This window comes from Misgurnus anguillicaudatus, chromosome 18 (assembly GCF_027580225.2).
Source record: "Misgurnus anguillicaudatus chromosome 18, ASM2758022v2, whole genome shotgun sequence".
Taxonomy (NCBI): domain Eukaryota; kingdom Metazoa; phylum Chordata; class Actinopteri; order Cypriniformes; family Cobitidae; genus Misgurnus; species Misgurnus anguillicaudatus.
The window spans coordinates 18552932-18575496 of record NC_073354.2 but is presented as its reverse complement, the minus strand read 5'-3'; the positions used below and the strand labels follow the sequence as shown (position 1 = coordinate 18575496).

General features: G+C 38.9%; 1 protein-coding gene across 4 annotated transcripts in view; it reads left to right on the top strand.

The window, feature by feature from the left end:
* Positions 1-20132, top strand: part of bach2b (BTB and CNC homology 1, basic leucine zipper transcription factor 2b) — a 105464-nt gene extending 85332 nt beyond the window's left edge. For all 4 annotated transcript variants that reach the window (XM_055185836.2, XM_055185838.2, XM_055185837.2 and 1 more), the window contains exons 3-5: positions 6296-7768; positions 18006-18212; positions 19497-20132. In XM_055185836.2, coding sequence (XP_055041811.2) covers positions 6296-7768; positions 18006-18212; positions 19497-19973 — 2157 coding nt within the window. In that variant the 3' untranslated portion in view covers positions 19974-20132. The remainder of the gene's footprint in view (positions 1-6295; positions 7769-18005; positions 18213-19496) is intronic.
* The last annotated feature ends 2433 nt before the right edge of the window (positions 20133-22565 follow it).

Sequence of the window (22565 nt, the reverse complement as noted above, 5' to 3'; positions counted from 1 at the left end):
GGACCATTCCTACGTTGTTGTATGTCAACTGATACTAATTAATGTCTTTGTGGCAGTTTATTGTTTAAAATGGTCCGCAAATGTGCGTTTTATATATGTAACAAGTGACCTCCCTACGTCACTACGCATTTACGTTAGGTCGTGCTGGACCGGACCTAGACGAAAAGTTGTGGTCCAAAAGTACACATTTTTTATTTTTCTTGTCAAAAATGACAATCGTTTAGCTAGATAAGACCCTTATGCCTCGTTTGGGATTGTTTATAGTCCTTTAAACTCCGTTGAAAAAAACTGTTAAGTGTTGAGTTATGTATTAAATGTTGGGCTCTATTAAAGTCCATTAAAATGAGAAAAATCCTGCAATGTTTTCCTCAAAAAACATAATTTCTACTGGACTGAACAAAGAAAGACATCAACATTTTGGATGACATGGTGGTGAGTAAATTATCTGGATTTTTCTTTTAAGAAAATTGAATATTCCTTTAACACTGAAGTATAAATTAAAAATAGTTTAAAATCATTTAAAGAAATTATTTTTCCCGTAATGTGTTAGCGATGTATTTTTTTGTTATTAGTCACTGGCTATGTTTACATGCACAAATTTTGTCAATCCGACTGAATTTAATCTGATTGCAGGTTACGACAATACAGTTTACTTGTACCCTGATTAAAATGTTCGTTTACATGTACATTCTGTATAATCCGAACCAAACGTCTACGCAAGCGCACAGCCAGGGTTGCCAGATTCACGTATTAAAACCATTCCGATGGACATTCAAAACTGGCCCCAAACCATCCCAAAGAATATTCACAGCCCAAAAACCAATAACTAATCATGAAAATCCTTAGATCTTTAACCTGCAGAAAAAAGTCAACTTGCAGAAATAGTTTAAAATAAACCAAATCTGAACTCCGCCAAAAAGCAGAGGATTGACAACACAGCACAGAGCATCTCTCGTTGTTCACGCTTTATCTCTGGAATTAAAGTTGGGTCGGAGAAAGTTGTTCTGAAGAAGTTTTCAGATAACGGCAAAGAAAATACATTTTTCAAAAGGCACAATGCTATTTTTTTGCTTTATGTAGCCTAATGTTATGAAAGTACACATGAACCCTGCAAAATGTACAGCGCGTGACCCCATTACCTTAATAATGCAATGCGTGTTGCCATTGCCTTGCTATTTCATGTTTCTGTGATGATAATCATGTGATACGCAAATAAGAAATAAATATGAGACGTGAAACTAAGCAAAATTTTTCTGCGCATGCGCTCAATGTATTTTTGCATTCGATTGAGAAAATATTACAATTCATTTGTTTACATGAATACTTTTATCCTGGTGATCGGATCACAAATTAGACTACACCAACCCTTTCAATACGATCCAAATTTGCTTCCGATTGACCTCAATCGTATTGATTAAGGTGTTTACATGAAAGCTGTTTAATCTGATTGAGCCATCAAAACGATTACAAAGTATTATTTGGTTGCATGTAAACGTACCTACTGATGGAGACTGCTTGCAGATAGGATGCTACCATTAAAGGGATAGTGAAAATTCTGTCATCATTTTCTCACTGTCATGTTGTTACAAACCTGTATAAATTTCTTTGTTCTGATGAACAGGAAGGAAGATATTTTGAGCAATGTTTGTAACCAAACTGATCATGAGCCCTATTCACTTCCATAGTAGGATAAAAGAATACTATAGAAGTGAATGGGGCTCATGAATGGTTTGGTTACAAACATTCCTTCAAATATCTTCCTTGGTGTTCATCAGAACAAAGACATTTATTGAGGTTTGTAACAACATAAGAGTGAGTAGATAATGACAGAGTTTTCATTTCTGGGTGAACTATCTATTAAAAGACTGTCTGTGTAGGCAATGAGGCAGGCAGCTAGATTTTGGAGCCTCCATTATTCATATTTCCCTTTATTCTCTCTCTACTTGTCATGGCTTATCCTTTTTTCTTTTGTTCACACACCTTGTTTTTTTCTGCATCAGGCTGGTGGTGCGTGTGTCATGGCAACACTTGTATTAGCAGCCACAGATGGTGCAGGAACCGATGCTGCGCCTGCAGACTCTGTCTGCTGATGTCAGCTCAAAAACTCCTTTCCCCAGCAGAGAGAGCTGTTAGTCAGGCATAGCCTTCACACACCGTCTCTCTCCACCTTCAGTTACAAACTGGTGTGTCTGATTGAATCCAAGCACAGCAGTGAACAAGTGGACTATATAGAAAAAACATCAAATGTATCGCTTGAATGCACTTTAAGTGGCTTTGTATTAAAGTGTCTGCCAAATGCGTGAATGTAAATATGATATTTGTTCTGATAATGGTATTTTGTCATTAGGACCAAACAGCCATTGTAGCCAGTTACATTTCTGAATCAGGTTTTTAAATGACGTCATTGGTATGAACAGTTAAAGGCAGGATAGGCAGGAATTATCTAAAAAACGTTTTTCCAAATTTGTTTAAACTTTCTGTATATACCAATACATAATTAAAATGTAAGTACTCTGAAAAAGAAGAGTATAAAACTGGAGTGTCTGTAGACCTCTCACCACTGTTTTAAACACAGATAATTATTTATATTCGGGACGAAACAAATGATTGGCTTGCGCGACTATCACTCTCTCTCGCTACCATGGCACCACCCCTGTTGCGCACACCCGATTGATTCGAACGTGCACAAGGCACTCTAGGAAGAGCAAAAGTACGGCAGAGAAAGAGCATTCAGAGCTCGCAGTACCTCCATATCCAGTCAGCGAAGGCAAACAAGGCAAACAAAGAAATAAACGAAGAAATCAAACAAGAGTAAATATCGCGTGGTTTTTTCTCAAGTCGACGATGCGGAGCGGTATTGTCTCCGGAGTGTAGTCATCATCAGAGTCAACAATGCTTTCCTCACGGAAGCTCTTCCATGCAAAACACCGTATGTTATGAACCTTCCACGAAATTCACCTTCATCACAGTGTAACTGATGGTAAAAAAAAAACGTGTATAAATGCAACCTGTTTTTAGCTTTGTCTTATAAATATAACTAGCTCGTTTGTTACCGAATCAAACTAAATATATTTTAAACTTTACCAGTATCGATACGCTAGCTTAATAGTGAGTACTAAAAGCCATCCTATTTGTTTATATTCATAGTGATAAAGTTAGGTGTATTATTACATGTGATTCTAACATGATGTTACTACATGCACCGCGCTCCTTCCTCTCCGCTCGTCTGGTAAATGCTTCTCCCAGCAGAGCCGGTCAGCGTCGCGCGTTCATGTGTTTTGGGGGCGTGGCTTTAGAAGAAACCCAGAAGGGAGGGGTGGGGTGAATGGAAAATAAGCTGTGACTCGTGAGAGGTCTACAGACACTCGATTTTTATACTCTCTTTTTCAGAGTACTTACATTTTACTTATGTATTGGTATATAAAGACAGTTTAAACAAATTTGTAAAAAAAAGGTTTTTTAGATAATTCCTGCCTATCCTGCCTTTAAACCTGAGTCATGAATTCAAATATTAAATTCAAGTAAATCAAATGTACAAACACAACATCATGTTCACTACAGAAGTTTAAATCAGATTTATTATTATTCAAGATATTAATACATTATGTATTAATAGCGAGTTATTACATCAAGTTATTAAAACATATCAAAATCACTGAATATGAATATAATAATAATGCAAATATCATATTTTTTTATTAAATCTCTTTTTTTCGGCTTCCTCTTCTAAGTGGACAGACATGATGTCAAAGAGCCATGATCATCCTTTTAACAAACACACGCACACATGCACACTTCTTCATATGATTCCTCCCCCACTCCTGTACACTGTGTACACACAATACACACACGCACACACACACACACACCATCCCCCACAAACATTACGAGTCAGCAGCTTCCACTCAGCAGTGACAGATCGGTGTTGTTGTATCGCCAGTGGGCAGATGAGTCTCTCTCTCTCTCTCTCTCTCTCTCTCTCTCTCTCTCTCTCTCTCTCTCTCTCTCTCTCTATTGAAATGTGTCTACTGGACACAGACAGTCCTGGATGACTCAGACTCAGTAGTCATCAATTTTGTTTGTGAGCATATTTGTGGATGCTGTTGAATCCTTTGTTTGTGTGTGACTGCAGTGCCGTCTTAGAGATTTCCATCTGACGATGCCTGAATATAAATATGAGAGGCTATATATTCATATAATCTTTACGTCAGGCACCTAATTTACCATTATTAATCATTATTACACAGCACTGTGATATACTGTATTTAAATTAGGTCCCTATCCGCCTGTTAAGTCTAACGTCATGCACCGCTTCCAGGTCCAACCGATCTCAAGCACCATAGGGAAATTACAAAAAATCATGCTAATATACACTCGTATCATAATGCAAAACTACCAAAAACACCCAATCCTAATTTTTATCTCCATAACAAATTCGACTAATTTTTTACAAATTATTAGTATATTGCTGTCTATGATTTTGTGAGCCTGGAAACTGGTGTGTACACTGTGAGTTACGTTACGTTATTTTCACGTAAATGTGTAATATGAATATATAATGCTTATAAACGGCTGTTTGAATAATATCCTCTATGAATGAGTGGAGGCAGTATTCCTTACGTCATGATTTAACAAGCGGATAGCAGCCATTCTCCTACCCTGTAATAATGGCTGGCTGCCTGCATACATTGTAGCTTACACACAGAAAATAAATTATTGCAGTGCTTGAAAGGCCAATTTTGTACTTTAAAGACTTTCATGAGGCACATGATTTATATGGAACCAGGCATGAAACCAAATATGACATTCGTTACCCCAAAATTATGAAATTAATTACCTTCCAAATGCTGGTATGGTACAATATGCTTGTCTGGAAATGCAAATATGGTTCATAATGTAATACAATTTATATTCAGTTGTTATGTACCAAACCTGGCTATGTTTTAGTTTTTGGCTAAAAGGTTTTAAGTGGTACTTATGAATTTTTTCAACATGCGCTTAGTGGCTATCGTGTTTGATTTCATTACAATCAAGTATGCCACCGCTAGCTTAATCAGGAGGCAGTATTTTACTCAATGTATGTGCGTTTCTGTTTTGTGTGTGATTTTTCGTGTGTTTTTACCACATACCACAATCTGCTGTGTTTTGAATTATAGTTGCTATGAAGAGTCATTTAATCTCAAGCCTGGGTTTTCCCTCCATGCCTTTGCCATGACTGTGCACACAATCCCCATGTTCTTCCAAGTGGAAACATCAACGAAGCAAATTTTTAAGATTTAAGTAACTAGGAAAGATACACCAGGCAGAGTATGGTTTGATACTACTGATCTGGGACCTTGCGCTACCCTCAATCTATAAGAGGTTCCTCGATTATCAAAATCTATGGAGACTACTGATTTTGTCCACAAAAGACACGTACATTAAACACTGTCCTGTCTCCATTCATTCAACTTAAAGTGTTGATCTCATTTGCTCTCATCCATGAGCACAAGTTCACTTGTGCTGTTGAGAACTTTACATCATTGAGGGAGAAGAGAGGGAGCTTTGTGAACTGAACAATGCTGGCCCAGATCAAAGTCCAACCATTTTAATGTGACTGTAAACAAAGATTACCTACGTGAAAGTCTGTTTGTGGCTCCAGACAGAGTCTGACTCAGTGTCAAAGATTTTTCTACCTCCTAGGATACATATACATTAGCCTAATACGTGTCTTATTATCTTTAAATTAAACTAATTGCAACAAAGACTGATGCACTTATGCCAACAATACAAATGCTGCAATGGGCCAGCCAAGCTTTTGCAGGCTCAGGCATTTACCTAACTATCTCGCATTAAGTTAAATGGAAAGCTTCCATATCTGTTTCTCTCTCTCTCTTTCTGTCTACTTCTCTCTGTAGGCTTAGGATGGCTGTTGCCAGGATCATTTGTAAGAGTCCTAGAGCCCATTAGTCTTTAAGATACCTCACCTGAGGATAGATGTGACATTGTGTTTACAAACCAATATGCTCCTACTTGTTTCAGAATTACAGCAGGGAGCGCTAGCTGAGCTGAATTTAGAGGGCCTTATCGAGTTAAACATCATAAATGAGTCAGGTCTCTTGGTCTGCCGACAGCCACCACCTTTTTCATGTTTTATTTTCCGCAAGGTTCAGTGCTGACCTGATAAAAGATTAAATGGCACTTTACAGTGTTTGTTTATGATCATTCGAGCTGTCGAGTTCTCTCCAAGTGCCCTGAACAATGGCTGATGGTAACACGGGCAATATTCAATTTTTTTCTGCATGTGTGTCCGCAGGTCAGTGCTCGGGGATTCGCTCCATTGTTGCAGTTTGCCTACACGGCTAAGCTGCTGCTCAGCAGAGAAAACATCCAGGAGGTCATCCGCTGTGCCGAATTCCTGCGCATGCACAACCTGGAGGACTCCTGCTTTCGCTTCCTGGAGGCTCAGCTGCGTAGCGAGGAGGACGGCCTGCTTCTCGGTCGCAAGGTGGAGTCTGAGAGCAATCACGTAGAGGATGAGAGCATGCAACCTGAGGCGCTGACGACGGTGACGACTGCAGGGACGACGCCGTCAGGTTCTCCACGCTCTCGCAGTTGCACTGAGAACTCCTTACGGTGGCCAGACCACGATCGGTTGGCAGCAGCAGACGATTTAGCCGACGGGCGGATGGACTTTGAGCGGCATGGCAACTCGGACCTGCCACGATGCCCTAAGTACAGGAAGTACCAGTGGGCATGCAACAAGCACAACAACGACGCCTCCTCACACACCAGTACCTCAGGTTTTCCAAGCACATTCAAGGACATGGGTAGGCCAGCCGTGAAGCAAATCAAGCAGGAACCACGCAGTGAGGAAGAATCTATCTCAGTTTGCCTGTCAGAGGATGAAGAGGATAGAAGGGAAAGCAACGATGTGGCTGAGATGGAGCTGGATGGTTCTATAGCAGTGGACCAACCAAAGGGGAGCAGGCAAACTCTCTTCAAGAAGGACCTGGCTAGCACACCTCAGCAGCTATTTGCTAACAGACTCGCCAGTGCCCAGGACAAAGGAACCACTCAGGAAGACCACAAAAAAGATCACAGGCCATCGCTTGCCAGTGAGCTTGGCATGCCTGTGGCATTCCCCAAAGATGCCGATGGTTTCCCGCCAGGGCTCTCGCTGAAGTCGGCCTCCTGTGACGGCGTGTGCAAGCAAGAGGTGGAGCTGGATCGCCGCAGTGTCATCTTTTCCTCAGGGGCCTGTGACCGACTGGGTACACCCACTCACTCTCAACCCAGCGGGAACTCATTGGAGAAGGAGCTCTCAGAACCCATGCCAAAGGGATTGTGGGCCGGTGCCAGCCAGTCCCTCCCCAGCTCCCAAACGTACTCCTCCAGCACCACAGCCAGCGACCCGCCCCTGCTATGCCGCCAAAGGCCCAATACCAGCTGCCCAGTGCCAATCAAAGTATGCCCACGATCGCCTCCTTCAGAGACTCGCACCCGGACCTCAAGCTCCTGTTCGTCGTACTCCTACGCCGAGGACGGCAGCGGCGGCTCCCCCTGCAGCCTGCCACAGTTCGAGTTTTCGTCTTCACCTTGCCCCAACGTGACACGGTGTCCCACCGGCAATTCACAAGAGGCGGGCGCCGACACGGATGCGATATTCGCACGGGTGCGGCCCAAGATAAAGTGCGAGCAGTCCTACGGAACCAATTCCAGTGACGAATCGGGGTCCTTTTCCGAGGGAGACAGCGAATCGTGTCACATTCGGGAACAAGGCCCTGAGGTGAGGCTTTCTGTTTTTCTCGCATATGTTTACCAGTTGTCAAGCCACCGCTTCTGCAAGCATACTGTTGTGCGTCTCGTAACCCTAGTGTCCATTCATGCAGAAACTGATTAGATTGTGCATCTGTTGTTCACTGCCCTCATGATATTAGAGACTTCCCTTGCGATCCCTATTCACTGAATCATTGAATAGAGCTGCAAACTCCTAATGGGCCAATAAACACCGTAATCATTTTCATGTCTGGGTGGACATGAACATGAATAACTGCAATGATATTACCCTGACCCTTGTGTGTTATGTGTGAAAGGCTAATAGAATACAGCAGAGAGGAGCAAACTGAATTTAAAAACAATCAAGTATGGATTTGCTCTAGTGTCAAGCACCATACATCGTACAGTACAACAAAATAGTCCATTAAAGGGATAGTTCACCCAAAAATGAAAACTTTGTCATCATTTACTCACTCTCGTGTTGTTACAAACCTGTATACATTTCTTTGTTTAAGATATTTTGAGAAATGTTTGTAACCAAATCGTTCATGAGCCCCATTCACTTTCATAGTATTTTTCATCCTACTATGGAAGGGAATGGTGCTCATGATCGGTTTGGTTACAAACATTCCTCAAAATATCTTTCTTCATACGGGTTTGTAACAACATGAGAGTGAGAAAATGATGACGTTATTTATGTTCATGTGAAAGTTTACTTACATACACAAGAAAATCTAAATAATATGAAAATATTTAGAATACGTGGTATTGTTTACACATAAGTGGTACTAAATATGACAATAATTGTCTGTGGGTTTGTTATCAGATCATTAACTTCATAGTTTTGTTTAAGCAAATATGTGCATCAGATTCATTTGTATCTAACAATAGATCAGTGCTGAGTAATAATATTTCCCTGTAGATCTCCTCAGACAGGGAAGGACTAATGCACCCAGAATATTCAAAAATCATGATGTAAGCCTGTTTACATCATTTGAAGATTGTACACAGTTGTGTTAACTGGGAATTTTATAAAATAATATGATATTTTTTAAGGTTGCACTTACTGTACTTACGCAATAGCCAATACTGCAACAGCCAGTAATACTCTGAAAGACAGCAGACAGTATAGAGAGAATTAGTAGTAAGAGTTTACAAGGAGATTGTTTAGTCATGTCAGTCACACCACAAGGATATACAAGCATTTGCTTACCTCACACCCATTTTAAGTCCACCGCATCTTTTTACCTCCATCAGCTGAAGCCCCTCTATTATGCACATCAAGCCAAATCTGTTCATTCTCAAGATTTAGATGAACATGTGTTGGAAAGGTTTGTGTTAGCATTGGCCTTGTGTCGAAGGCAGATATCTCCTTTTGTGTCTTTTGGATGGATAGACTTGGATGAATTCTGCTTCAGTCCACCTGGCCAGACAATCTGTAATGGAGCAGTGCTGATTACTGTGATGATATAGTACAGACAGTCAGATAACATACAGATCCTCTTTAAACTTTCATGTCTATGAAATCCAGGCCAACGTCTCATAATGTAATTGTAAAATTAGGCATGTCAGAGTAGTCAAGAAATTAAAACTTGTAAAAAATACCTGTGGGAAAGCTACCTCGTTGATTTATGTAAGGACAATGTATCAATATAGCCTACAAAGAAGGTATATAATTGTCCTGAGACTATATGAGACTTAAGATGAACAGTTTCTGTTCCTTAGTTAGTGAGTGAAGTGCTGGATATTGTGAGAGAATAAAGAACTAGTGAGAAGAAATCTCACTGACTTTTACTGACTGGTGACAAGACCTGTAGAAATGCATGCAATGACCATGATGGAGACTCAGTTGTCATGGCAACAGGTAGCACTTTGTAATAAACTGGCTAGTTTTCAACAGTTTTTCCAGTGTTGTTTAAAAGAACAACTAGATAAATCACCTGCTAACGTGTAAGTATTGCATTTTCCAGATAACTTGAGGTAAAAGTACAGTGTAATTCAAAATACATGTCTGTAAATTAGAGGTAGGATCTCTAAGGTATCTGATTGAATCCTGCTTTGCTTACACTATTGATTTTATTGCATTGGCTGTTATCACTGTTTTGAAGCTCTCATGTCACCTTAGCCTCTCATCTCACTCCATTCATTCTTCTAACACTTTCCAAGTTGTTATCTCACTATCACTCATTTTCTCACCTAAACGTTATCAGTCTCGTCTAGCCGAGCTGACAAAAGACTGACAAACTTTCCATTCAAACACTTTTATCAGGAGAAACTGCTACCTCACCTCACCATGACTGTCACTTCATTTCCACTCTTCTCTCTTTTGCGTACTTCAAGGCCCATTACTAAAGATGATAATAAAGATAAAGAAGTTTAAAAATCTGTAGTCTGTATTCCACACTACAGCTATAATGATCATGAAACAAAGAGACAATGGAATCAATTCCAGAGATTTTTATTCCCACTTGATAAAATAACAATCAAATTAAAATCCATTTGAATGTGAATGATGTGGACACTATTTAATTATCATTGTAGTTATATTATGGGCACTTTTGGTCCTTTTGAATTTTTAAATAAATGCTCCTAAAGCAACCCTTTTCACATTCTCATTATGTGTTTAAATTTGATTGTACATAAGTTACCCTGGACCACAAAACCAGTCAAGAGTAACACGCGTTTATTTGTAGAAATAGCCAACAATACATTGTATGGGTCAAAATGATAATTTTTATGCCAAAAATCATTAGGATATTAGGTAAGGGTCATGTTCCATGAAGATATTTTGTACATTTCCTAATGTGTAAATATATAAAAATGTATTTATCATTAGTAATATGTGTTGCTAAGGACTTCATTTGGATAACCTTAAAGGCAATTTTCAGAAAAGGTATTTATTCAGCTTTCAGATGATGTATAATCTAAATTTCAAAAAATCATTATGACTGGTTTTGTAGTTCAAGGTTACATATATGAATAAACACCAGTTAAGCTTCAAAGTTACTTTGATAAATGCACGTGCAAGCATTTTATGTGTCCTAAGTACAGAGCAGAATATTTGCGTATTTGCACATTGCTATTCATTAACACTACTGACGTCTTGCTAGTCAACTAAACCAAGTAAGTACATTAACTTTTTAAAACTGTATTTGTGGTAAAATGATTGATCATAATGGAAAACCCCCACAAAGGACATATTTTTGTAAGTATTAATTCTGGTCTTAATTCTGGTCTATTATTATTAGGGGCCAAGCACAGAAGGTGCGGAGGCGCCTATTGTATCTGTTCTGGTTCTTTTTTTATCCGGCTGGGCAGCCCATAGAACCGTACGTAGGAAATTTATGAAATTTGGCACACTAATCTAATATTTGGAGGATAGTCCAAATAATATCCACAAATCGTTGGTTTTGAGATAGAAAATTTTATTGCCTAAAACCTTGAGTCATCATGGATTATTCCTTTCATGGCTTGCCTTGGAGTATAATCATTGGTGGATGTCAATTCATGCCTATACCTCTGCATCAGAACATCGTAGAGACATGGGGATGGGCTCATTAACACCACTGTTTTGCCACTACAGCACCACTCACACTTCCTTCAGTGTTTTAGCTAACAATGCTCCTCGAAAAGAGGGAGAGATTTCACTGAATGAGAACACAGCTTTTTTGCTTTTATATACTTTCGTCTGAAATCAAGCGGTTTTCCTAGATTAATTAATCTGCTCATCCAAACTCAACTTTACTTCCTTCTGTGCTCTTTTTGGCTTGGCCCCAGTAAATGCTGCTTGCAGCCATATTTATTATTATTATTTTACTTTGTTTCTTTTACTTGGACTTTTACCTAAATGTACTTACATTGTATTACATGTAAGCATTTGGCACATGCCTTTATGCTGTTTGACAGCTATTTACAACACACTCAAGGTACACATTTGTTTTTTGAGTGTATGTGTTACCTAAGAATCAAATCCACTGTTAAAGCAGTGCTCTGCCAATTAAACTACACAAGAATTTCAAGAATCTTTCTCTGTCTTTCTTCTTTAATTGCTGTCTCCCATTGCAAGATTGTACAGTAATAGAAACATACAGCACATACAGAGAGAGAGAGAGAGAGAGAGAGAGAGAGAGAGAGGAAGAACAGTATACAGAAAGGAAAACACAGTTTCAAAAATAACTTTTGCCTGCTGCTGGAAACAATGAATTCAATGAAGGAAGGAAGTTGTTAAGCTGTAGGATAGTCTAGTCCTTCTTGGCCTGTCTAGTAGTGAAGTTAAACCAGGTCTTTGAACTTTTCTCATGAGTCATAGACTGTATCACCTATTCAACAGCTATTTAAACAGGAGGTGTTCAGAATTATAAGCAATAGTATATTCCCGAATCTCTCCCTTTGAAGATACTGGAGATCTAAATGCTCTTTAATTTTGTTTTACATTTACCTGAACAGTTTGCTGTAAGAATCTTGTGACCATTATCATGTCTCGAGATCTGAGACAATCTTTTTCTTCTCCATTTTCTTCTGGTTTAGTCATCTGGGTAAAGTATTGATCTCGATCTGTGTGGGTGTGATCAGAAACAGCCCATAGATGAAAATCTCATTCTCACTTCTTCATTCTCAGTCTACAATATTGCAGCGCAAGAAGAATTAACCCTTTAGTATCTCAGGAAGTGGGGAGTGAAGTCAGAACCATTTCTGTTCCTTTCGTTCCATCTATAAAGCTAAGCCGCTCTCTCAATATGAGCCGACTGTGGTCTAAAAATTATTCTTCAGTCATCACATTGGTGAGCTGTAAAACCGCATACCAAATATATGCTCAAGTTCATCGTTTGCTTTGCAAAGTAGAGTCGGATCACATTCGCATTTAACGAAGGCATACGTTTAAACGCACTGTAAAACTATATGAGCAATTGCTATTATAAGAGATGTGGCTATAGCCAAGTTAATGTTTTGTTTCATAATGAAATTAAATGACTTTTTTTGACCCCATCTGAAATATTGAGGAAATATAAGAAATAATTAAATAGGAGAAAATTGATTTTATTGTCGTTTAAGATATGCTTTGTACTGCAGATGTGTTTATTACTGACCCAGACAGACATTCATACAGGCAACTTATCTTAGACACACACACACACACACTTTGGTCCTGATGCAAATGAAGCCCCATGGTGACCAAAGACATGCACATCTCTCCATTAGATAAAGTGAATGTGTGCAGATAGTTTTCCCCCATTACTCAACCCCTGTGGAGCGATCCAGTAATACCAACAAGGTTGAGAGAAGAAAAAACAAGGGAAGAAAAGGATTAAAAATGAGAAATATCTTAGGGGTTGTCTCAGACTGTTTACTTATCTGTGTCACATGGCATCTCATTACAGAGAAATGTGAAACTGCAAGAAACATGGCAAATGATATTTGGCGAACAGATAATCTAGTTACTGCTTAAAGTCACCAAAAAATAACTTCGCTTTTGTGGCGGTTTTGCACAATAAAATGCATTTCAGCACATGAATCACTCATTTGGGTTTAGCCTAGAAATAAAGAGGGCGGTGTTGGCGTGCCAATTTTACCAATAAGGATACATTTGTGTGGGACCGCTTTCAGTCCAGTCACCTATTTTGTCCTTCACCTCACCACAATTCCCTGCTGCAGATGCCCATGCTCTGAGAAAGAGACAAAAAGACAAAGGTCACTTGGCTCCAAGTAACAGATGAGTCCTACATTTTTGTTTCAGACCTATTTCGAGAATAATGACCTAGAGAGCGAGAAAGAGAGAGAGAGAGAATCAAGATCACGTTTAAATGTATAAGTGTGCACTCGCTGGTCTCACTTTTGCCATGTTTTTCGAATGGTTTTCTCTGTCAGACACTAAATATAGACATCACGCTTGCATTTCTACTTCCAAACCTCTAACCGATTTACAAGAGAAGAAAAGTAGGAATGAAATATGAAAAGGTCATGAAGGAACAACATCTCCTTGGACAATTTAACCATGTTAAAAGACATTTTTCTCTCTGTAGTTCAGCTTAATAGTCTGATCATTATGACATCGTCATCGTGTGCGCTTTAAATCTCGGTGTCGACTGAGACGCGAGGCTTTTAGAAAAATGTCTGTCTATCATTATTAATAAATAATGATGCCATGGAGACAGAACGAGCGCCGACCTGCCAATGCTCCGAATCCCCTGCTGCTGTGCGCGAGACTGGGCCAGATCAACGCTTTCATCTTCTTGCAGTTGTAACCAGAGTCAGCGTGGGTTTCCCAACAGAGCGGTCCACTTCACATAGAACCGCAGTAGTGTGGTTCTGCATGGTTTATTGGGTCGTGGTACCACTAAGCCCATGTGAGTTCTTAAGTAGGGCAGTTAACTGGTTACACTGTGGTTGCTTCATTTATTAATGGCACTGATAGAAATTCAAGAGGCAAACTATTAAGTACACGTGAGATTTTATTAAAGCATAAACCACTTGAGGTTGTGCGATATTGTAAGTAGTCAAAGCTACAGTCTAATTTTGCAAATTTTTATTCAGGTGTTGTGCCATTGTATGCACAGAAGCTACAAGTGTATAACTTCATAGCTGCATTTATAACTATTGACCAACATTCAGGACTATTCATTTCATTTGTTTATTTATTTCACCATTCCAGCATCTATGGCTATTAGTCACAATATCTGGTTAATCTACACACGTTGGGAAATGATAATTTGGGATCTTCAGTTCACCTAAACTGGATGTTTTTGGCTGTTGGAGGAAACCGAGGGAGTAAAACAATGTAAACATGCAAAATCCACACAGAAACGACTCTTGACACATTGATGTTTTTTTAAGCAAACTACGCTGTAAAAACTTTAATCTAATTGGTTATGCTTTATAATTGGTTATTAAGTCAATTGAACCTATCAGGTTTTTGACTAGTATTTAGTTGACATAACTTATAAACAAGTTAAAATTATTTAACGTAGTGCTGGGCAAAGATTAATCGCATACAAAATAAAAGTGATTTTTGGCGTAATATATGAGTGTGTGCTGTGTGTAATTATGTATATATAAATACACACACATTCATGTATGTATTTAAGAAACATTTACATGTGTATATAAATTTATTAATATTTTTATATATTCTATATTATATATACATTAAAAAAAAGATATATAAATAATAGAGCTGGGCAAAGATTAATCGTGAATAATCGCATACAAAATAAAAGTAAATTTTTGCATAATATGTGTGTGTGCTGTGTGCAATTATTATGTATATTTAAACACACTCAAATACATATATACATTTCAGAACATTTTTATTTATATATCATTTTTAAAAATGTATATATAATATTATGGCTGGGTATCGATTCAAATGTTTATGATCAAATCGATTTCGATTCACAAGCTTTCGATTCGATTCTCGGTTCGATTTTCGATTCCGATTTTTGCTTGCTTTTATACTCGTATCTCGATTCAACTAAATGAATATAGATTATATAGAATATTATATTATATTAGAATATTATATTATTATACTATTATATTATATTAGAATATAGACTGAATGAATGAATGACAGGCTCGCCTCTTGCTCCTTGGTAACATCGCGCAAACAAAAAAGAGGGTGACATCTAGTTGAGAAGACTAGTAATTATATTAACGTTAATCTTACGTTCAATTTTTGCGAAAATAAATATGGGGAAAAATAAATTCGTGGCCTTTGAGAATCGATTTTGAATCGACCACGTAAAAAAAACGATTAATCGATAAATTTTTTTGCCCAGCCCTAGAAGATATAAATAAATATATAAACACATGTAAATGTTTCTTAAATACATACATGAATGTGTGTGTATTCATATGTACATAATAATTACACATAGCACACACTTGTATATTATGCTAAAAATCACGTTTATTTTGTATACGATTAATTGCGATTAATCTTTGCCCAGCACTAAAATACTTTCTTTTTTTTAAATGAATATATGTATGTGTGTGTGGTTAAATATACATAATAATAACACACAGTACACACATATATAATGAAAAAAAATCACTTTTATTTTGTATGCGATTAATCGCGATTAATCTTTGCCCAGCACTATTAATTTGTTATGGTAAAACAAAAACTTACGTTGATACTGTATACAAGTATAGTTTAAATTATACTAGTAATGGTATAACAAAGTTTGGGCTAGGGGTGGTGCTTTTTAACAATTTTAACCTGAAATCGCCACCTCTTCAAATAGTTTTGTTTTCCTGTGAGATCAGGTTGAACTCGGTACATTTCTGTTAGATTGGCCTGAAACAAGAATATGAACTATTTGCCAGTGAGATAGGAAAAATAAACCTCATTCAAGGTGCATCTGTGCAAGTCACAATATTACTTTAAAGATGCTTAGATATTTGTACAGGTAAACATGCAGGCATACTTATTAACAAATTCTGTAATTGTAAAATTTCTGTATTCAATAATGTTGCGTACTGTGTTCAGAATCTTAAGCGTCTCACTTTATTCTTCAGATTAAAGGAAGAGAGGAGATCAAAGTAAACTACCTAGGGTTCAGCAGGTAGAAAGACAGAGTAACAGAGAATGAATCCTGGATTGGTTGACCTGCAGAAGATTGGATCCCAACTGCCTCATTCCCCTCATTCTTATCCTCAGTCCTCCTTCATTCCTCATGATATTCCCCAATCTGTCTTATAGCAGCAGGGTGTTAGCACGTGACACCTTAGAAGTGCCCCCCATACGGGGATGAAGAGAAAAAATGATCCTTTATATTGTCAAACAGCCTGAGAATCAAACACATTTCACCTACAGCAGAGTGAGTGTGCGTATAGGATGCAAGGTGTGATATGTTGGAGATGCAGTGACGGCTTTGCTGGTTAACAGTTCAGTCATTTGCATACTTATGCCCTCTAGTTATGTGAAATAGAGAGATATAGACTAATCCAGCTGTGCTGAGGTGTTCTGCTATTGCTGCTTTATTTTCAGCTCTGACACTTTATTTATTTCTTTATCATCTAAGTCTTGCTGTTTTGCTGACCTCTTTTTTTAAATGATTCTGGTAGATGAACAATTAAAACTTGATTTTATTCATTTGGCAGACGCTTTTATCCAAAGTGACATACAGTGCATTCACTTTATGCATTTATTTTTTCAGTATGTGTTCCCTGGGGATCGAACCCGTAACCTTTGCATTGCTAATGCAAAACTCTACCAACTGAGCTGCATGAACAGTAAATATTAGAAGCTTGAAGCTGGTAGAGATGTGGTTGTCATTTTGTGATGAACAGTGTTCTGCCTCCCTCTAGTGGTTAAAGAGTACATTGCAAGGCCATAAGTACAGTTTTTTTTCTCTAACATTTTTACGTTAAACTACTTTCACTTAAGCCAGTTTAACTATAAATAAGCCATCTGTAGGCTGCCCCCCCAAAAAAAATTTTTTACTCTCGGGCACTTTCAAAACGGTCTGACATGTCAACACCTGCCTAACCTATCGTCTAAACCAGTGGTTCCCAAACTGGGGCCCGAGATTGTGCCGGGGGGCCCCATTTTTGTGACGTTAATTTGTTGTGAATTCTGTGTAATTAAATCTATAAAATACCTATAAATAAAAAATAAGGCTACTAACCAACAGCACTACATTGTATATTTTAATACGTTTTGTTTATTTTAAATTTTATGTTTTAGCATTTTTTAGGTCATACATTTTCTTTAAGGGGGCACGAAGGGCACAAGTGGGGGCCAAGGTACACAAGGGGGGCCGCACGCAGAAAACTTTTTGAGAACTGTTGGTCTAAACCAGTGCTTCCCAAACTTTTTCAGTGTGCGGCCCCCCTTGTAAACGGTGCATTCCTTCGCAGCCCCCCAAAGAAAATGTGTGACAAAAAACTGTTTAAAACTCAACATTTTAATAAAAAAAAAAAAAACATTAAATTATACAAAAAGTAGGGCTTTTGGTTAGTAGCCTTATTTTTTTTAGGTTTAATTACACAGAATTCATGATAAATTACTGTATTTCATAAAATGTCATAAAACTGGGGCCCCCCTGGCACCATCTCGTGGCCCCCCTACGGGCCCCGGCCCCCAGTTTAAAAAAAACACTGGTCTAAACATTTGCACATGGGGGGTCAGAAGGGACACTAAAAGTGTTTGTAAGGACATTTTTTGGTTAACAAAAGCCCATTTGGCAGAATTGTTTATAAAATGATCCCACAATAACATCTTACTCATATTTCTCTTTTCACAGGTCAAGCTTCCTTTCCCCGTCGATCAAATCACGAATCTTCCACGCAACGATTTCCAAATGATGGTCAAAATGCACAAGCTGACCTCAGAGCAGCTGGAGTTCATCCACGACGTGCGCAGACGCAGCAAGAACCGCATCGCTGCCCAGCGCTGTCGCAAGAGAAAACTCGATTGCATCCTCAACCTAGAGTGTGAAATTCGCAAACTGGTAAGACTCCCATCACTCTGCTGAAGTATCTTTATTTTACAAGTCACCCACCGGCTGTTAGCAGTTATCAAAGCATCAAGAGACCCCCAGTACACCCTCCCACCTGTCACGTTGCCATGGCAGCACCCTTACCTGTCAATCACAAACGCAGTCCCACGCGGTTTTCCTCTGTCTCCCCTGTGTTGGAGGCGGAGCCAACTGTCTTTGATGCGTGATGTAGTTTGAGCGCAAGAATCCAGACGGCTTGCGCTTTGATAAAACTTGCGCATCCTCAATGAGTAGGGATGCCTTTAGTCCTCTTATCATTGGAGTTTGACATCTATATTAAAGCACTTAAATTAAGGCATACATGTACCATGAATGAATTCATGAAGATGGGTTGTGTGTTTGAATAAGTACTTCTTTATGATGTTATATCTGTGACCTAGACAACAAAGTTTATTTAACTTAAGTTCAGGAGGAGCATGTTCATGTAATCCAACCAATCAGCGCAAAGATGTCTCTATGTATATGACAGTATTTGCAGCATCCCTCCTCCACCCCAACACCTTAATCTCTGCTGGTTTATCTATCCCAATTAAGGAGGGAGTACTCTGGGTTCAGACTGTTATTCCGGGCATGGAGCCCATGCCTCAGACAGCACGCCGAATATGCTTTATTTCATATTTGATTACATGTTAATCAGTGGCGGCTCGTGACTGCTCTTCCGAGGGGCGCAAATTCAAAATATGTGTCCGGAGTGTCGTGTGTTGCTCGTGTTTTCAAAATATGTGTTTGTTGCGTCATGTAATGCATGTGCATCATGTGTTTTGTCAAAATAAGTGCCTGCTGCACACGCGTCAAAACTGTTTATGATAAAAGAGACGCTCACGTTCACAATATACACGCAAGACACTCACTTAACATTAAACTCTGATTGCGCATGAGATTATGCGAGTATCTGGCAAATGCGAGCATCTCTTTTATCATAAATCCTTTAGATGCGTCTGCAGCAGGCACTTATTTTGACAAAACACGTGATGCACACAGGATCTCTCGACGCACTGAAAACATATTTTGAAATTACGAACCACACACATGACGGGATACATGTTGGGACGAACTTCGCATCGTGCACCCTCGAAAAATGAAGTCACCGGCAGCCACTGATGTTAATGCAAACTCATGAAATGCATATTAATAACCTTACCAAAGTCAGTTTTACACACATCCTCATTTATTCACAGTATTTGTGTAGTTTTGTGTAGAAATCAAACACTGTGTTTATGTGTGTCCACACCACAGGTATGCGAGAAGGAAAAGCTCTTGACGGAGCGCAACCAGTTGAAGGCGTGCATGGGAGAGTTATGGGAGAATTTCTCCTGCCTGTCCGAGGAGGTGTGTCGAGACGTGCAGCTGAGCCCAGAACAGGTCCATCACTACTGCCCCATCCTGCGTCCCGGCAACGCCACCTCAGCCAACCCCGGCAACCAGGCCGCGCCCGCCGGCAGCATCGACCTCACCATTTGCTCCACTCCGGAACCGAGCTTCCTCAAATCGAGCACCGCGACGGACGGGCAACCGCGACGGAGATCCGCCAAGTGGAAGACGGGAAACGGGTCGGAAAATGCAGCCGCTGATAGGGAGGAGCGAGAGGCGGCCTCCGCCTACCTTGAGGCGGGGCTTTCCCTGGAACAGTCCAATCAGACGGTGACAGTAGACTTCTGTCAGGAAATGACAGAGAAGTGTACAACCGACGAACAGCCCAGAAAGGACTGTTAATGACGGTGGATTTCGTGTTTATTTGTTGGTTTTATGATGTTTTTTTATTATTTAATTTAGTGACAAACCCTCAAAACTCGAGGGCTGTGGAGATGGCCAGCCTCTGCCAGTGTTTTTGTTGAAATATATTTATGTCTTTTATTATGTCATTTTTTTTAACAAAGGTTGACACTACAGTTGTCTTAACAGCAGCAATACTGTTCTCCAGGTTCTCTCTTGTTCAGCTGTGGCAGAGTGGCTGAGACCTTTTTTCAACTTCAGTATGGTGCTACACCTTTCCATGACAGTGAAACACTGTCTGTTTCCTATTACAGTCCATTCAAATGGGATGGGCCCTGACCACATCTCAAATTCAGACCTCTATGGACCTAGCAGCAGCTTTTTGCTCTCTCTCTCTCTCTCTCTCTCTCTCTCTCTCTCTCTCTCTCTCTCCCCTCCATTCACTGTCCCCACCCTCTACCTCTAAACCTCCACCTTTCTATCTTTTTGTGGCACTTGTCACAGTCGATTCAAACTCAGGAAATATTCTGAATGTTCAGTATAACTCATGAAAAAAAAACTAATACAGAACACAGATTCTGTATACACAAAAGATACGTTTTTTACAGCAGCTAGACTGTATGTCCATATGCAAAAATGTCTTCTGCATCATACGTTTGTAGTGTCTGTGTACCGCAACACTTAATTTGTACAGACGGTGGTATCTAGAAACATTCCGACTTTGCCTTCCACAGCACTGATACGAAAGTACGACAGACAGACGGACGAATAAAGGATGATTCGGACCGTCGTGTCGGCCACCTTTTGCATCAGCAATACTGTACTATTTGGATGTTTTTGAGGATAAAGTGCTTGCTTGGCAGAAAGTGTATTGTAAATACTATGGAGCATGGAGACGGTAATATTGTACAGGTAGAAATGTAGGTGGTTTTTGTTGATTTGTCTTTTTTTTTCTTTTTTTTATCTCTGGGGTTTGATCAAGCACCTTTTGTCACGAAGGGAAAATCTTTGCTGTTTCCTGTCTGAAACGAATTCCCCATGACAATGGGTGCGCTTAAACTCAGGAAACTAGCATCCTTACACCCATGCATCCACACCATGCACAGACACACACACAACACAAACCCCCCCACCCTCGTGCAGTGCAGAGCCCCTTGCATGTTATTTGGATGTAAATGGCGTGGATGGTTTCGTGTGCATAGTGACCTCACTTATTCCCCGGGTGAGCTATTCTTCTTTAAATGTGAAATGAGAAACCCTATTTCTTATCAGTATTTACAAACGCGGCGCATGGGCCAGTGCGCTCACAGACACCTCTCCGAACAGTTTCAGTGTTATTTCAAACAAACCTTTCAGTCACTGGCCACATACAGTGATTTCCGAGGTAAACCGCTCGGAGGGGAACAGGAAGTGATGATGCGTTCAGTGAAAGAAAGTCACTTTTGCTCTTACCCTCTCTCTCTTTCGGCACTCTTTGACCGTTTAGCACTTCGAAAAGGGTCGATTTCTGTTTCAGTACCCTTAAAAGTCTGAAATCGGAGCACTTAACGCAGACACTTAAAAGTGTCTCTACAGGCAGAATATCCAATACATTTTTGTGATATTTCAAGGTTATCTTCTAAAGAACTTTTTTTGGAAATTTATAGGTTTTTAAATGGATAGTTCACTGATAAAAAAACTATTCTGTCATAATTTATTCACCTTCAAGTTTCTGCAAACTTGTATAAGTTTCTTTGTTCTGCTGAATACTATTTTGAAGAATGTTTATACAATGCAAAAAATGTTTTTCGAGAAAATAATTCTTAATATTTTTCTGAAAACAAGACAAAAATACTATATTGATGAGCAAAACATCCCAAGAAAATAAGTCTAGTTTTTAGACCAAAAAAAATCAAATTTGGGTGATTTTGTGCATAAGGCAGGCAAGAGATCTGCCAATTGGGGTAAGCACATTTTCCTTGAATTTAGTGTTTAAGAAATATGTTCAAGCTTTTTTGCTTGCCCTATTGGCAGATTTTTTTGCTTGTTTTATGTGCAAAACCACTTGAATGTGCTATTTTGGGTCTAAAAACTACTTATTTTGGTCATCAAGAAAAATCTTAATTTAAATTTTTTTGGATGATTTTACTGAAAACAAGACAAAAATACTAAGAATTTTTTTCTTGAAAATCATTTTTTGCAGTGTAACTAAGCAGATTAGGAGCACCACACTGCAAAATATGACTTTCTTACGTAGCATTTTTGTCTTGTTTTCAGTAGAAATGTCTAAAATTTCTTGAATTAAGATGCTTTTTCTTGATGGGCAAAATGTCCTAAGAATATAAGTCTAGTTTTTAGGAAAAAAATATACAATTTAAGTGAATTTGTGCTTAAAACAAGGAAAAATAAGAAATAAGATTTATTTTTTCTTAAACACTCAATTTAAGCAAAATTTTCTTGCCACATTGGCAGATATGTTTTCTTGTTTTAAGCACAAATTCACTTAAATTGTATATTTTATGTTTACAAAATAGACTTATTTTGCTCATTAAGAAAATACATCTTGATTTAAGATTTTTTTAGATATTTCTACTGAAAACAAGACAAAAATTC